General features: G+C 40.7%; 1 protein-coding gene across 3 annotated transcripts in view; it reads right to left on the bottom strand.

The window, feature by feature from the left end:
* Positions 1–17,066, bottom strand: part of CDH13 (cadherin 13) — a 692,714-nt gene that overhangs the window by 11,537 nt on the left and 664,111 nt on the right. For all 3 annotated transcript variants that reach the window (XM_072980590.2, XM_078380491.1, XM_020801938.3), the window contains 2 exons: positions 4,783–5,013; positions 2,842–3,057 (listed from right to left, as the gene is read on the bottom strand). In XM_072980590.2, coding sequence (XP_072836691.2) covers positions 2,842–3,057; positions 4,783–5,013 — 447 coding nt within the window. The remainder of the gene's footprint in view (positions 1–2,841; positions 3,058–4,782; positions 5,014–17,066) is intronic.

Here is a 17,066-nt window from a genome sequence, read left to right as displayed (position 1 = left end):
GTAAAGAGTAAGTACTAAAAGTGAAGCCAAGGAAGTTACAGGGTTTGGTTCGGGAGTTTCTATTATTATTATTATTATTATTATTATTATTATTATTATTATTATTATTATTATTATTATTATTATTATTATTATTATTATTATTATTATTATTATTATTAATAATAATAATAATAATAATAATAATAATAATAATAATAATAATAATAATAATAATAATAATAATAATAATATTGCAGAATTTAAGCCCATCACTTTACTACCAGGAATAGGAATATTTCATCTGTTCCATCCCCATTAAGGGCCTTGTAGGGTTTTTTTTTAGAACTGACCTTGGTTGATACAGTAGGAACCCCCTATCAGTGGATCAGTATCTGCTGATTCACCTATCCACTGACTGAAAATGCTAAATTAATTTTTTAAAAGACCCAGAAAAAAAGCATTTATATGTATTTCTGGGGTGTATTTACTAGACCTAGCCAGCAGAGGGAGCCAGAGACCATGCAATGCTTAGCATCTAATACAGCCACATTTTCCAGCATCCACACGAGCTTGGAACCAATCTCCTGCAGAGATCACAGTCCTACTGTATTAGTTTAGCCCATTAGGTGGCTATTTATCGGAAAGTTTTGAACGATTTCTTTGGGCAGTAATGTCTCAAATTCCATTGACACTCTGTTCGCTGACTATAACTTGAAACTGGTTAACCTTTGTAGATTTCCCCTAAGCTTTTTCATTTAAGCAATCATCAATGTAAACACAATCACTGACTCGAGGATCAACGTTTTCCTGTTTGCAGACATCTGGATCACAGCAAGGAAATGTCCTATGACTGTTACTTTGCTTGAGACATTTCCAATGCATGCTTAATCGGCCCATCTCTCCAAAGACTGACTTTGCTTTGTACCTTCTCTGAATGGCATTTAATCTTCTTCTAAGTATGGGAACAGGAATCCTGACCCAGTTCCCCATCACACAGCAACTGAGACAAAGGATGAGAATTGTATTCCTGACTGCAAGATGCTGTGATATTTTCTTTTGTCTGGTTTGAAGAGATTCTGCAGGATGGAATATTTTGCATGCCTGCAAATGTTTAAAATTTGAAACCGCAAGAACTCATGTCTTGGCACATGCACTAGGAAAAAAATAATAGTATTGGATAGGTTTTTTGTGTCTTTGGGTCTGCTACTTTGTGTTTGATGGATGGGTGTGTCGGCTTAGTTTAAGCGTTATGAGCCATTCCACCAAGGAGGAGAGCAGTCCCATCCCTACGGCTCCCAGGCAAGAATCTTTGTTATGTCTTGATTTTCACCTAATTGCCGTCCATCTAGTAGCCATTCCACCTGGCTTTAGTGGAAGAGCAAGAGACAAGCAGGACTACCCTCTGAGCCCTGCTGATAAGCCACCAATATTTTGGTCCCCTTCTTGTCAAGTTGTTTCAATTCTACATGGTCAGGATATGAAGACTTAACAACACCCGGTTGCATTGTAACATGACAGCTGCATTAATTCTGGGTCTTTTACGTATGGCTGGGGGTTTGTTGTTTTCCTTTTCCTACCTCATCCCCTTTTCCTTTGGTTCCCTGTCTTTTTTAGCCTGGATGCCCGAGAGCCCTTTCTTTTTTAATGACACATAAGTCGCTTTGAGAGCTATAATGAGGCATACAAATGATGTCAGTCAATCAGAACATGGATTAATCAATCAGTAATAAATAGGTATCTTGTTTTCACTTTTGGGAATAAGGTGGAATGTAAATCAAAATAAATGATTGGTGTTGCTTCCTAGCACAAGAGCAACCCAACAGTTTTATGCAACTGAGGTGCTTAAAGTACTGGGCTGAAAAACATCCCATGTTTGCGAACCATGTTGAAATGAAACAGAATTGTCATACTCTCTAGCTGTCAATACATTGGTCCCCTTCTGGGAAATTAAAATTCCTTTCATAGGATCACCCCATACTAGAGGGATTCTGCATTATAACTTGGCTTTGATCCTAGTGCTCAAGGCATTAGAATTCTCACTGGGGTCAGAAACTATCCCATCATTCCATTGCAGGAGATTTATTTTGATCCAAAAGTAGTGGGTCTCAGCCATCTATATCTCATGAGCCCACCAATCAAAGAACCTGAGTACTTCCCTAACAGAAACACCATGCCCCCATTTTGCCAGTGGATATTTATATATTCACAGGTATTCTGGGATTATATTGTTTCCTTACAATAAGTGATAAGGACCTAAAACATGTTGTAGTTTTGTCAGAAGTAAAACCTAAATGAACAAGCACAATAGTAATACCATTGGTAGCTGAAAAGCAAGTAGCAATGTCTTAGTATTTTTCATGAAACCTCCCGAACCCCACGTAAATGGTTTCTGTGCCCCATCTGTGTAGATGAGAACCACTGTTCTAGTGCTTGAGGGTTAGGCTTCTTACAAGAGAAATCAAGGTACCTGGTATAGCTTTAAGAAGCGACACATAGTGGCTCCAGTGTCAGTAGGGTGATGAATCTGGTCCAGGTTTTAGTCCAAGCTTTACTGGAGTTTTGCAGCGCTGGGGCTTCTTCCAAAAAGCAGCTGCTGCCCCTTAGATCGCATCTTTAGGTTCCACGCTAAACCCCAGAATGGATTTGCCACGCCACTGACACTGGTGCTACCAGTCCCCACCGGCAGAGAACACAAGGGCGTTTTGCCAGCAGTGAAGGGGAGAGTGCTGAAAGCTGGACCCAGCCCTCACAAACATCTCCCCCCCCTTTCTTTTTCCCCCTCCCCCTTCGCAGAGGCTTAAGTCTGGCTTAAGTCAGAAAGCTCTGCAGGTAACGATTCAGTGCCTTCAGAAGACTTACAATTTAAACTGAAGAGCATAGCGAAGATTAGGAGCGGGCTGATGTGAAGGGTGGAAGATGCACTGCACTCAAATTTGTATTTCGTGCAGGAGCAGACCTGGATTTTTAGGTCCGTTGTGCTCGTTAGCGGAGGCTTTCCCGAATCTTGCACCAAAATAGGGATGTTGTAGTTGGCCTTCTTCAAGTTTTGAGGCAAGGTGACCTGAGCGTGGGTATCTGCAAGACAAAACGTGGAGCAACAATCAGAGATTTTTTTTAAAAAAAAAAAAAACAGCAATAGTACAAAGTAGAATGAGTTGTTGTAAAATGGCAGGAAAACAAAGGAGGAATGGAAAGCTAAAAGTGCTGAGGATCAGATCCAAGAGCAGGCCCTGCTTGCCCATGCCTGTAATGTCTTATGAATAGAAACTGGGAGATATGTTAGTTATCCTATTGTCTGGGATCCCTGCAGTTCACTGAGACAGCTCTATTCCTTCCCCTTCAGCCACTTCCTTTCCACTGTAGAAATGGCAGAATTCCCAGTCATGTCAAAGAGGCTAAGCAAAATTCTGGGTGCCAGCTCCGTGCAGGCTACTTTGCTGGCTGTATTCTTCAGACGACATCTGACAGACTCTTGGCTACACCGAGCCAGAATTTTGAGCAACTTTACATCTGAGTGAATACTGAAGTCTAACAAGGAGACTTTGGTTAGGATCGAGTGTTGTGGCTGCAGGTCCTGTTCTTTAAAACAACAACAACAACAACAACAACAAAAACAGCATTTGAAGATTTTCAGTGTATGGCTTTCTGTCATGACCCAGATTTAGTTGGGCTGCCTTCAGATGGCCCATAGACAAATCAAGGGCCCTTTCAAATAAACGTTTGAGATGATTCCTGCTCCACACCAGAATGCAACAGGAAACTTGCATAACTTTGATTGGGAATTTTTGGTTCCAAGCTGAAAAGCAAAATGCAGATTCCCAAAGGAATCACATCAGAACATTTTGGGAAAAAAATGTAATTCTTTGAAACTGACTTTGCTAGGCCAATGCACAGAGAACGATGGCTATTCTTTTCTGTCTGATCAAGCCCTCAGAAATATGGGCCTCATAGGTGACAATCCTCCTGTGCATGTGATGGAGCAAACTTCTACAAGCAATTGTCGTATTTTTCCATGTATAAGACTATACTTTTGTCTAAAATATTTAGACTAAAAATTGAGGCTCATCTTATACACGGAAGTAAGTTGATGAGAGAACAAAAACAAGTGAAGGGGAAAGCAAGGATCAAAGTGATCCTGCAGTGCTTTGATCCCTTTTCTCCTACACTTGCCAAGCCCCATTTAGATTTCTTAATTTTGGATTAGAAAAGTGGGGGGTGTCTTATACATGGGGGCATATTATACATGGAAAAATACGGTATGCTGTCAGGTGGTATGATGGGCATTATAGTCCAAAATGATCTGGAAGGCACTAAGTTCAGGAAAGGCTGTTGCTCATGCATTGCACATCCAGAACTCTTATTTAACCTTTACAGCAACCCACTCAGATCTCTTGAAAGATGACTCATTCATAGCTGGGGCAGATGAAGGTCATATAATGTTCTAACTGGATCTTCAGAATGTCACTAATGGGTATCTCACCCTATTGACACAGAGGCAGCCTTCCAGCAGGTCATGACTGTGTTCTTCAGACGTCTTACTATAATAATCCTTGGATGCCATAAAAGTATAGGGGACATATGGCCCTTCCATTTGCTTTGCTTTCATCATCCCTTACCACTGACTGCTAGTTTAGAGTTCAAACAACATGTGGTGAGAGCATCAGAACCGTTATGAAAATCCAGAGATGACCAGGTTTGATGATCATAGATGGGGGCAGATAAAAAGCATGGGAAGAGGAAACAATGTAAGAGAATGAAAACCTAAAATTGGAAAAAAGTTGCTCTTTTGCATGAACTTACTGTTGATTCTGGTGATTTTCCATACTTTATCCTGTCCAGACTGTTTGCTCAACTCAAATTTGAATGGGTCTGTGTTGGGGCGGATGTCTTTATCTAAGGCTCCAAAGATGACTTTCACATCTTTTGCATCTTCGCAGACACTTGATACTGTTTGATAAAGAGTGGGGGCGTTGTCATTCACATCTTCCAAAATAATCTGCAGTGTCCCTGTACCTGTTGCAGATGGGCTACCTATAGGGGAAAAAAATAACACATTTCTATGAGCTGGCCACCTAGGTACAACATAAGACCCCTAATGGTTAAGGCTACAAACTGTTAATGTTTCATGAACAGATGAGAACTTGAAGACATGATTCACAGGCCAGCAACTCCCTTACAAGCATTTCTTTTCCACCTTTGGCAAACGAAACTAAAAACCAATAGACCAGTAATTAAATAAATTAATTAAAAATAGGAAATGCTCTTTAGTGAGTCTGAATTCCCAGTGCCCAGCACAAAGGGGCTTCAGAAAGTAGGCAAACATCAAGGTCTTAACTACAAGATGGTGATTCCCTAAATACTAAGAATACTGATGGGGAATAACAGAGCAATAATAATGGCTCGCCTGGTTATAATGAGAGCAAAGCGGCCAATCTCTAGGCAGAGAAGTCTAATGACTCTGATATCAGTACGGGCAGCAAATCCGCTTTGGGTTTTAGTTCAAACTTTTAAAGAGCTATCCAAGGTGCTGAACACATTTTGGGGTGGAGTTCAGCACCTCAGACAGCTCCCTTAAAGTCTGCACTAAAACCCTGAGCATGTTGCTGGGTAGCTCAGTGGTTTAGGTATCTAGCTACGGAGTCAGAGGTTGGGAGTTCGATTCTCCACTGTGCCTCCTTGGCAAGAGGTTGAGTCAGTGATCCATAAGGTCCCTTCTAGCTCTGAAGTTCTAAGATGATGATGATGATTCGCCACTCCACTGACATCAGAGACAGAAGCCTCTGGTGCACAGGCTGTGAAGGAAATAATATGATTTTTTCTAAACCTTTAGAAATGCTACCTCTATTTGTTTTTTTGTTCAAAGAGGTTGGAGCAACCAGGGAACAATGTAGCATGAGATTTTTGTATAAAAATGTGAGGCAGGGGTGCAGAGTTTATTTCACAGACAGCCTACACCAGACACAAACAGACATGAAACCTGGGAGAGTAGCTTACACACCGTGCATGTGGTGCAAACCTTTAATTTTGTCTGAAACAGAAATCCTGCAGGTGTTGTTAGAAGGATTTTTGATGTAGCCACACTTCTTCTGAGAGCACAACTAAGAACCAGCACCTCATTCCAGTTAGGTCAAAAGACAGCTGACAGGTGGTAATAACTTTCTGTCACTCTACAAACTTAATCCAAGGACCTTATATATAGGTGAAAGGTGCAATCTCGGATAACTTCTCTCTTTCACCATTGTTGTTTTCTTTCATAGCTGCTCTCCAGGATAAGACAGAAATTCAGATACGTTTCCCATTAATTAATTCCAGTTTTTGTAATCATTCCTCCCTTCCAGCAACAAACAATAGGATTTTGTATTTGGCCTTTGGTATCACATAACACTAAATATGGAAACAGACTAAAACGGGCATTTGGTCTCATGACTACCCCAGTGGATCCCTCCATTAAAAAAAGAATCCTGTGACTCTTGAAATACTATGGTTGGTATCCTGTTCATGTCACCACATGTGCAAAGGAAATAGAATAGAATAGAACAGAATTTATTTTATTGTCATTGTACTTCTGTACAACAAAATTAAAAGCCATCTCCAGCACACATAATAATAACACATGCCGGAACACAGCATCCATAACATGAAAACATAGCACATTACACATGAAACACATCCCTCTCATTCACATCCACATCCTTCACATTCAATTTTCTATTGCACAACACATCAATATTGCACTATACTGTGGAATTCAATATAGCTGCAGCTCTGGAATCATCGAAATGGCCGCAGCTATGTGGTAACATCTGATTGTACAATAGGTCAAGATGCATGTGACCAGCCAACACCACGTAGCTACAGCCAGTACCATGGTTCCCCTTGCACATGTAGCAATTTGAATAGGATAATGGCCCAACAAACTTGTAAAACCAGAAGCTTCCATATGTCAGGATGTGAAACCTTGTATGTATAGAGTATAAAAATAATGGAGGGGGGAGGGATTTATAGGAAAAAGTAGCCTTCAAAATGAAAGTACTTAGAAAATTGAGGTTTGAATAATAGTTAACTATAGTCATTCTAAAGCAATCAATTGGCTCTCTAGCCAAGCAAGGTCGCTGTATCATAACAACCTAACAGTTGAACATGTTTATGTTACAATGTGTAAATATGGAAATGAAGTCTGCAAGTCCCAAATATTCTGGCATTCCAGGTTCCTGGTACAACAGGCCGTTATTCCTCCAAACTCAGCAGTATTTTAGTCAAAACAATGATGTTATCATCATAGTGGCAGCTTTCCCGATATTAAATTACAGACCCCCTGAAGTTACAAAAAATGCAGGAACAATAATTTCCTATTAAAAATTATTTTCTTGGAGCATCCAGGCTCCTGGAAAAGATACTTTTTTAAAGATCACAGAAACTCTCCTCTTCAGATACAGGAGTTTTCACATATAGAAAATAACAGAACCAGTAATGAAAATTGGGGGATGTCTGTTTCTGTGTGTATGTGTCTAACATGATCGCCACCCTTCATATGTTTAGTAGGTCTTTTGGAGTGAACAAGTTGGTGGGACTGTAGACAACTGGATCAGAAGGCAATAGAATGGAGAAAGACGCAACACTATTAACTGCTGCTATTAACACTGGCCGTTGATAAACCATTGCCTATAACTTGGCATGTAAACCGTGACTTGTTTCACCCTCATTGTCTATGTTGAAAAATGTTTCTCTTCGTTGCAAGATGGCATGGGGGTGCGTGTGAGTGCCAGCAGGTCATTATACATTTTCAAGACAGAGCATTTCATCTTTCTGCATACATGTGGAAACATTTAAAACCATAGCAACTGCCGCCTTGTTGCCTGGGCTAGCAGTATCCATAGCTTTCTGCCTTTGTGATCAGTTAGCTTGTCATTTTGTGTATCGTATATGTGTGTATCTATGCACTTAACTTTGGAAAGGGAAGAATCCTTGTAGCCAAGACAGCAGTAACACTTCCTCAGCTCCTTATTGACAAAGGAAACATTCTGCCACCACAACTGGATTCTAACTCATAGTCCCATCTAGAGTAGACACACTGAATCAGTGGGAGTTATGTATGTGGAAACTCATCACTCAATTATTTAATGAATCTACTCTAGACAGGACTGCCAGTTGGGTTTAGGCCTATGCACATAATAGAGGTGCATCTATTATTCTGATTCAAGTCTTTGATGATAGATTGAAATCTCCTAATGAATTGTAAGTCTCTCTCTCTCTCTCACACACACACACACACACACACACACACATACACACACACACACACACACCTATCTATCTATCTATCTATCTATCTATCTATCTATCTGTCTGTCTGTCTGTCTGTCCGTCCGTCCGTCCGTCCGTCCGTCCGTCCATTCTTCCATCCATCCATCCGCCCGCCCGCCCGCCCGCCCGCCCGCCCGCCTTTGGAACATTTTCCCTTGTGATTATAAACTGTCTCTTAACCAGGCTGCTACCTGACTTTAGCAGACAGCAGTAAAACCAGCAGGAGCAAGCCAGAGAAGAGACCTTGACACCAGTGCTTCACCTTATTTCTCCTTTGCTATGGGAACATCCGTTGGAGGAGAGACTAGTAGAAGCTAGCTGTGGACCCTTCAGCCAGATGAGACATACCTTCCCACAGGTTTCTGAAAGAACTACAGCAAGTAGTAATTAAATGTCATTAGGCCTTTTAGGGGGAAAAAACTGTCCTATTTCACTGGCTCTGTGTTTGTGCCTTCAGTCGCTTGATTTTTGTTGTTTAGTTGTTAAGTCATGTCCTCCTGTCTTCCACTGCCTCCCAGAATTTGGTCAAATTCATGTTGGTCGCTCCAATGACACTGTCCATCCATCTCTGTCTTCCCCTTCTCCTCTTGCCTTCACACTTTCCTAACATCAGGGTGTTTTCCAGGGAGTCTTCTCTTCTCATGAGGTGGCCAAAGGATTGGAGCCTCAGCTTCAGGATCCGTCCTTCCAGTGAGCACTCGGGGTTGATTTCCTTCAGAATGGATGGATTTGTTCTCTTTGCAGTCTAGGGGACTCTCAAGAGCCTCCTCCAGCACCACAATTCAAAAGCACCAATTCTTCCTGCAGCCTAAATCCTATCACCTGCTTAACCCATGGAGTCTTATCTGTACTTGGTCTTTCTCTCCAAATTTTGAAGATCTCAGAAGCTTGGGAGGTAATTATGAGAATTTGGAAAGGCCTTTTTTAATTTTTCCCCAGCCAGGTCCTTGAGATTCCTGAGCCAGCAGGGTGGTTAACTGGGAAGCCTGGGAGTTGTAGTTAAAAAAAATAACCTTCCCATAGTTCTGGGAAGCAACCATACCTCCAAAATGATTCCTGACAGGGTTGGGGGAATACAAAAATAGCATTCTGTCTCTTTGATCTGTGGAAAAATCCAGCCTCCTCAACTATAAATATTAGTTGTTAGAATGATAGATTATCCTAATCGTGACACCTCATCAATTACAGACAGATAAGCACATAATAAAGGCAGAGTTGTCAAGAAGCCAGAGTATTTTTTTTTTCTTTCTCTCTCTAATTTTCTTATTAAAAGGGGGGAAAGGACTGAACTCTTTTTAATAAAACAAAAATTATTTTTCACTTATTGCTGGACTAATTGAATTTTCAAACAAGCCCTCTATACATTTCTCTTTGTTCTTGATATATTGTTGAGCCAAGTCGGAGAGGAGAATGGAAGGAAAAGAGACTGGAATATTTGAAATATGATCATAAAAGGCAGCCTTTTCATGCACTTAATTAAAACACTATCTTTAATTCTCTGTATGTTATTTCCTCACAGTTTTGTGCTCTGTCCTCTTTATCTTTTATTAATGATATGTCACTTCTTTCCTCCCCTTCGCTCTCTCTTTCTTTCTCCTGGCGAGAGAAACCAGTGGCATTCTGAACCCAGCCTTATGTTGCCAACTAAAGATACGACTTTTTCATTTGCTGAATCTTGCTTACATGTCAACCTTTTCCTTTTGCTTTAAGGTTCCCTTGGCTAATACATATATACAATGGAAGGGATTACAAAACTGCCTCTTGTCCATTCCGGTGACTTATTGTCTGTGTGTATTATTTATACATGTGTATTATTTATAACCAATTATCTAAAATGCATCAGGATTTTGAAAGAAAAACAAGCAAATGTCAAGGTCGTAAACTGAAACCAGTTAACAACTTTCTTGTAAAAAAATATATCACAAGAGAAGCCAGAGATAAATGGATATCGTCAAGGATGAATTAACCACCACCAGGATAAGTATACTGGAGTCATATTATTCATTCTGCTGCAATACAGGGAAAAATGGATCCCTTAAATGGCAAGTGCCTAAACAGCTATTAAAAATAGATTTCTTAAATGCATAGTAGAAGGATTAATCCACTTGACAAGAGGAGGTACCCCGACAGGTAAGGAAAGATTCACTTTAAACAAGGCAAGGCTGTGTCACTCAGTTGTGGAAAGATCAATTTATTGAGAAGCCTTCTGTATGTAGTCTTGTGCTCTCTACATAGTCATTTTGTTCTCAGAAAAGCAGCAGGGCCCTCGAAGGCTTACAGGCATGAGACAGCCCCAGATGGAAGCATGGGGCCACAGCAGCTCATCCTTAAAATGGGTTGGATATAGTGCTAACTTCCCCCAGTCACATGTAGGGGCGTGGTGGCGCTGTGGGTTAAACCGCAGAAGTCTCTGTGTGCTGCAGGGTCAGAAGACCAGCAGTCGTAAGATCGAATCCACGCGACGGAGTGAGCGCCCGTCGCTTGTCCCAGCTCCCGCCAACCTAGCAGTTCGAAAGCATGCAAACGCAAGTAGATCGATAGGGACCACCTCAGTGGGAAGGTAACAGTGTTCCGTGTCTAATTCTCACTGGCCACGTGACCACGGAAGATTGTCTCCGGACAAAACGCTGGCTCTATGGCTTGGAAACGGGGATGAGCACCGCCCCCTAGAGTTGAACACGACTGGACAAAAATTGTCAAGGGGAACCTTTACCTTTACTTTTTACCTCCCCCAGTCACAACCAACCTATGAATGGGGTTAATAGTACTTTTCCTCCTTCCAAGGGGGTCCTCTGTGTCCAATCAGTAAGCTTGGGGGATCTAGTAATCTGACCAGTTCAGGGCTTTGACAGAATACATTAGTCAATCTTGTAGTGCCCTCACACCCGCACTAATCAGTGTGTTATTGTATTTCAGTCCCTTTTTAAAAGTTACCTATGAAGTACACTTTTACAGGTCTTTCAGTTCTTCTATCAAGCCTAGGGCTGAGGAATCAACTAATAGTCTCTTTAAAAAAGTTAAAATTAAACCGGTATTATGACAGGTTTCTCAAAAGGATTTGTTCAATTTATGTTAGATTCTCCTATCAAATCTAATGTGTGTATGTTTTAATAAAGTAATACAAAGTAATGTCAAATGAGTGTCATAAAGAATAATGCCCAATGAATTGTTTTATAAACATGGCATGGCAACAAACTATTTCTAAATGCTCACATTCAGCTCAGTTTAACTCAATCAAGTAGGCAGGTTTCTTCTTGAGATTCTTTCCTCAGAGGAAAGCTGTTGACTCTTTGGCCCCCACAACGTCCTTAATTCAGCCTAAGGCCATCACTCAATATGTGTATTGGTGAAAAAAAGAGAGAGAGAGAGTTTTCAAACTGCTAGTTCTTTTTCACCACCAACCATTTATCTAAATCCCTTTTCTCTGAGAATTCTTATCAGCAATAATTAGAGTATGTGCGTCTGGAGGGAAGAACTTTAATCAGAATTTCTGAATCATCCTGGAACCCCCATTTTAGAACTAGTTCTATTATCATTACTCAGTAGGGAACAAAAAAAAAATGAGCCACATTCATGGATTGTATAATAGAACTTTTCTTAAAGCTGTAGTATAGCCAGAAGCCAAAATAACCTTAAGAAGGATAAACGGCTAATCTTATTCTCTCTCATACCAGTGGTGATTAAAAAAACCTGAGGTGTACTGTACTCTGCATGTTTAAGATGAGGTCTTCTACCGGGGATGTGGTGGCGCTGCAGGTTAAACAGCAGAAGCCTCTGTGCTGCAGTGTCAGAAGACCTGCAGTTGTAAGATTGAATCCACGTGACGGAGTCAGCTCCCGTCACTTTGTCCCAGCTCCTGCCAACCTAGCAGTTCGAAATCATGTAAATGCAAGTAGATAAATAGGTACCACCTCGGTGGGAAGGTGACGGCATTCTGTGTCTAGTCGCGCTGGCCACGTGACCACGGAAACTGTCTACGGACAAAGGCTGGCTCTATGGCTTGGAAACAGGGATGAGCACCACGGCTTAGAGTCGGACACGACTGGACTACATGTCAAGGGGAACCTTTACCTTCTTAGGTGATGGCGAAGGTGATGGAGATTATATGAGTCAGGGGAAGGAATTTGGGCAATCCCCAGATATTTTAAGAAATGTCCACCATCTCTAAACTTTGCCCATGGCATGTGAGGCCGACAGGGGTTATAATCTAGGCATGGGGTTGTCTCATCATGGTGAAAAATGCCAAAAGCCTTCTCTGCTGAGTCTTCCTAAAGTTACATTCGGTCACATTACCTCCTTTTTGTGATAGCACTGCAATTCTGGCAGACCAATCTATGGTTTTGAGGGGACCCTCTGGGTTGCCATCGCTGCCCACCAGATCTTGTGAAGTTGGAACGCATCTCTGGCCTCAGATAAGATAAAACAGGGATTGATCTATCTCTTTCTGTGTCTACCATCCCTCCTCTGACCCTTTCCTTCTCTACTGAAAGTGATACTTGCAACCAGCATGAAACACTGAAAGAACTTGCAAAAAAAATAATCCCTTCAATCCTCAAACCAGGAAGCTCTGGGTTTTTTTTGCAAAATCATTTACCTAAAAAAAAAAAAAGTTAAAGAAAACTGAAATACTTAAAAAAAATAGATCAATGCCTTGTATTCCAGCCCAGCTCACATATACAGCTTCTCTGACGGAGACAATAGCATTTATTGTGAGTTCACAACTGTGTATCTTAAGAGCACAATCTTAGCCTGGAATGACCTTTGTAACTTTGAGCTTTGGACTGGATTTTCCTCTTCCAGTTCTTTCTTTTGGACTTCTATGTATAAAAGGAGGTGGTGGCTGTATTGTGAACTCCTCATACATGCACACACAGGGAGTTTATATTATTGTAAAAAGGGGGGCAAAAAAGAAAGAATTGACCTTAGAAAATTCACCTTGGAAAAATCAAAAAGATGGTTCCAAACTGACATACAGCTGCCCATCCTAACCCCGAGATGGACCAAAAATATGGTTTTATCTCCTTAACGATAAGCTTTGATTAAAAAAAGGCATGCTCTAACAATGGCTGTGCGGGGAGGGGAGATTTAAAGGCCTGTTTGAAAGTCCTATCAGGATGAAGCTGTGGAGAAGGGATTGGGCAATTTCCAATCATCTACGCACAGAAAATTGTTCATATTATCTTATAAATGCTAGATTCCTTTGCAAGGTCAAGCACACATATTTTGAATTATTGAATCAAATATAAGAAGCGACAAAGGTTAAACAGATGGTATTGTATGTTGAAACAAAGGAAAGGAGAACTCTCACAAGTATATGTTTCCATAGACATACAAAGGTTTTCAAAAGTGGTTCATACATTTCTTTAGAACTGGAGAACATGCTTTTTAGCTAACCTAAGTATCTGTAAATAAAATGTGAAATGCTGAAAACAGAGTACTGAAAACAGGCTCTACAGACATTACTTGTGGTGAGATCCATGAGCTTATTATTAGAGAATGGGGCAGGGTGTGTGGAATTTGACATGTTTGACCTTTTAGGGAAGAACTTGCCAACATTCTGAACCTTTGGCAGAAATTTGGGATAAATTTTGAGATGCACATATTTTTAGTTTGAACAATGATGATCATGGGGCTGGAAACCAAGTCCTAGGAGGAAAGACTGAAAGAACTGGGCATATTTAGACTTGAGAAAAGAAGACTGAGGGGAGATAGGATAGCACTTTTCAAATACTTGAAAGAGAGTCACGCAGAGGAAGGGCAGGATCTGTTCTCAATCATCTTGAAGTGCAGGATATGTAATAATGGGCTCAAGCTATAGGAAGTGTCAGATTTAGGCTGAATATTGGGGGTGAGGGTCTTAACTGTTAGAACAGTATGAAAATGGAACCCATGACCTCAGGAGGTGGTGAAGACTCCAGCGCGGGAGGCATTCAAGAGAAAATTGGACCACCATCTGTCCGATTTGCTTTGATCTGGATTCCTGCCTAGAGCAGGGGGTTGGACTTAATGGCCTTAGAGGCCCCTTCCAACTCCATTATTCCATGATTCTATGAAACTGGCTGATGATTCATCCTTCCATAAAGAGGACATCTAGGTGCTAAAAAATTGTTTTTGAGTGATAACGCCTTGAAAGGTTCTATATTTAACCAAGTTTATGGTGCTGAATTGTGATCTTACTTTTTTTTCTTCAAACAAGTATCTCTATTGAACAGCAAGACAGCTGGCAAACATAATGTGTATTCCTCTTCATGCTTTGAATGGCTCCTCACTCCTAATTTGGCTAGTGTAGATGAAGGAGAATGCTTCTCTCCTCTCCTATGTTCATAAGAACGTAACAAAAGCCCTACATTTTGTCAGAAATGGTAGTGGTTTTTTTAAAATGAATATGAGATGACAGATTTGACTAAATGTGATGGAAATAGTGTGTGCGCGCATGTGTGCGTGCGCAAGCGTGCACCTCCACGTTGGTGTCCCTTCACCTTTCTCCCCTTAGGGAACCCAAGCAGCTCGCAACAAATTAAATGATACAATAATAACAAGTTAAAAATACCACACAAAACAGTAAGGTAAAAATCAACATTAATCAAGATTTTTTTTAAAAAAAGGAAAACATTTTTAAAACATTTAAAAATATCTAAGTTTCAAAAAAAACCCCAAACAAACAAACCCAAGAGTGTTCCCTAGAGACGTGTTGCTTAAAAGCCTTTCTGAAAAGGACGGTGTTTGCCTGAAGATGGAAGGAGAAGAGAGAGGGAGGTGGCCAACCTGGCTTCTTGGGGCAACACACTCCCAAGTCTGGGAGCAACCACCGAGAAGGCCCTGGGCTAATATCCTGCTGATTTACACATGGACCATGAGGGGAAATGTGTAAGCATCTTGCCCACTCTTGCAGGGTCCCTGTTGCATGACTGATCTTGCAACCCGAGTGAGTGTTGATGCATGACCAGGGAAGGTGCCGGAATATGAGGGGGTGGCTGTGATTAAGTGATTTCCACCCCCTCCCCTCCATTTCACGTTTAGGCTGCAATATATAAGCCATGGAGTTCACATAGCTCTGCACGAGGCTGCCTTTGAAGAGAGTTCAAAAACCTGAGCTGATTTAAAATGTCGTAGCCGGATTACCAGCTCCTTTAGTACAACAGCTTTGCTGATCGCCAGCCTGCTTTGGGGCCCAATTCAGAATGCTGTATATCCTCTAAATCCATATGCAGCTTGGCCCCCTGCTATTTGAAGGATCGCATCACCCCAAATGAGCCTTCTCGACTTTTAAGACCTTCTAGGGAGGTCCTTCTCTCAGTTCCACCCCCTTCCCAAGCTCATTAGGTGGGGATATGGGAGAGGGCCTTCTCAAAGCTGGCTGCTCCCAGGCTTTGGAATGAAGTCCCGCTTGTCCTTTCCACCACCAGACAATGGCCTTCCTTTTCAGGCAGGCTATATTTATTGAATTATATTTATTGAATTAAACATTTTTTAAAATATATATTTTAATTGTGGTTTTAATATAGATAAATGTATGGGTTTTTTTTTTAGTCTAGTTCTTTTAAATGGCATTTTAAAAACTGTGATTTTTAATTGTTGTGAGCCGCCTTGGGTCCCCTGTGGGGAAAAAGGCAGAATATAAATAATTATACTTCACGGAAGCTGCTGTCCAGGAATCAGACCTGAGAAATGATCGCCAGTGCTACTCGGTTTTATCTTCAACCTCCTCTTTCCCACCTTGATTCCTTTGCCTTGTTTGAACGGGCTGTTTCCAATTCAGAAGGACTGGTTCATCAATCTGCCTGGCTGAATTCACGCCATGCTAGTCTATTAATATCTTGGCACTTGACTCAAAAATCAATCCACCCTGTACATCTTCAGCCGATACAAAATGCTCCCAATTAAATGCATTTCACTTGCTTTTGAAAGAAACAGATCCATAAAGCAAAACTTCATCTTTGTTTCCTTTTCACCCCCTCTCCTTTCCTCTTGCCTACAGATATTTCACTCTATAATTTATAAAAAACAAATTGCTCTTTAAATTTCTATCACTCATATATTTCAATAATATGTGCAGTTCCTAGATTTGAGTAATTATACTTCAAAAAGCAAAGCTCCTATCAAAGAGCTTGTGACATGTGCCATCTATCTTATACACAGTTTGCTGCAAATTAATTTTTTTTTCAAATCCTCAGCTTACAGTGACTAATTTAAACAATATTTTCTCTGCAATTCATATTTTGCTAAAACCTAAAAAGACAAGGAAAGGATGAGCATTCAATTTATTTTCCCTTTTCAATTAATAGAGCAATTAAAATAAAGGGTGTAAAAGCAGCTTAATTGGGTTGCCATGGCCACTAATTGCCTGATTTCTTTCCAAATAGTGTGTTTTAGGTGGAATCAATCTGTACTAATTTAATTTCAGGCATCAGAATGTATATAAACAGGTCAGGGCATATGGAGAGGCAAGTTGTAACTGAATTACGATGCAACTTTCCATTATTTCTGTTGAATCTTCATCCTATCAGCTGTCTTTTCATTTCCACCAATATATTTGATGTCAAAGAAGGGAAGCCCAAGATGAAGTTTCACAGTGATTCGGAAGTTAATTAATCTTATTAAGAGCATTTTAAACTTTCTGTAATCAAACGTTCTTCAGTATCATCTGCTTAGTGGGGTCCTTCTCATTCAGAAACAAAAGCATGACCTTCTTACCTGCGCTCTCTCTCTCTCTCTCTGTGTCTCTCTCTGTGAGGGGTGGGGGCTTCCATATATACTGGATGTACCAAATGGCCCCTGAC

Source organism: Pogona vitticeps, chromosome 10, assembly GCF_051106095.1.
Source record: "Pogona vitticeps strain Pit_001003342236 chromosome 10, PviZW2.1, whole genome shotgun sequence".
In the NCBI taxonomy this organism is placed as follows: domain Eukaryota; kingdom Metazoa; phylum Chordata; class Lepidosauria; order Squamata; family Agamidae; genus Pogona; species Pogona vitticeps.
The sequence above is the reverse complement of the archived record's forward strand: the minus strand, read 5'-3'. Positions and strand labels throughout refer to the sequence as shown.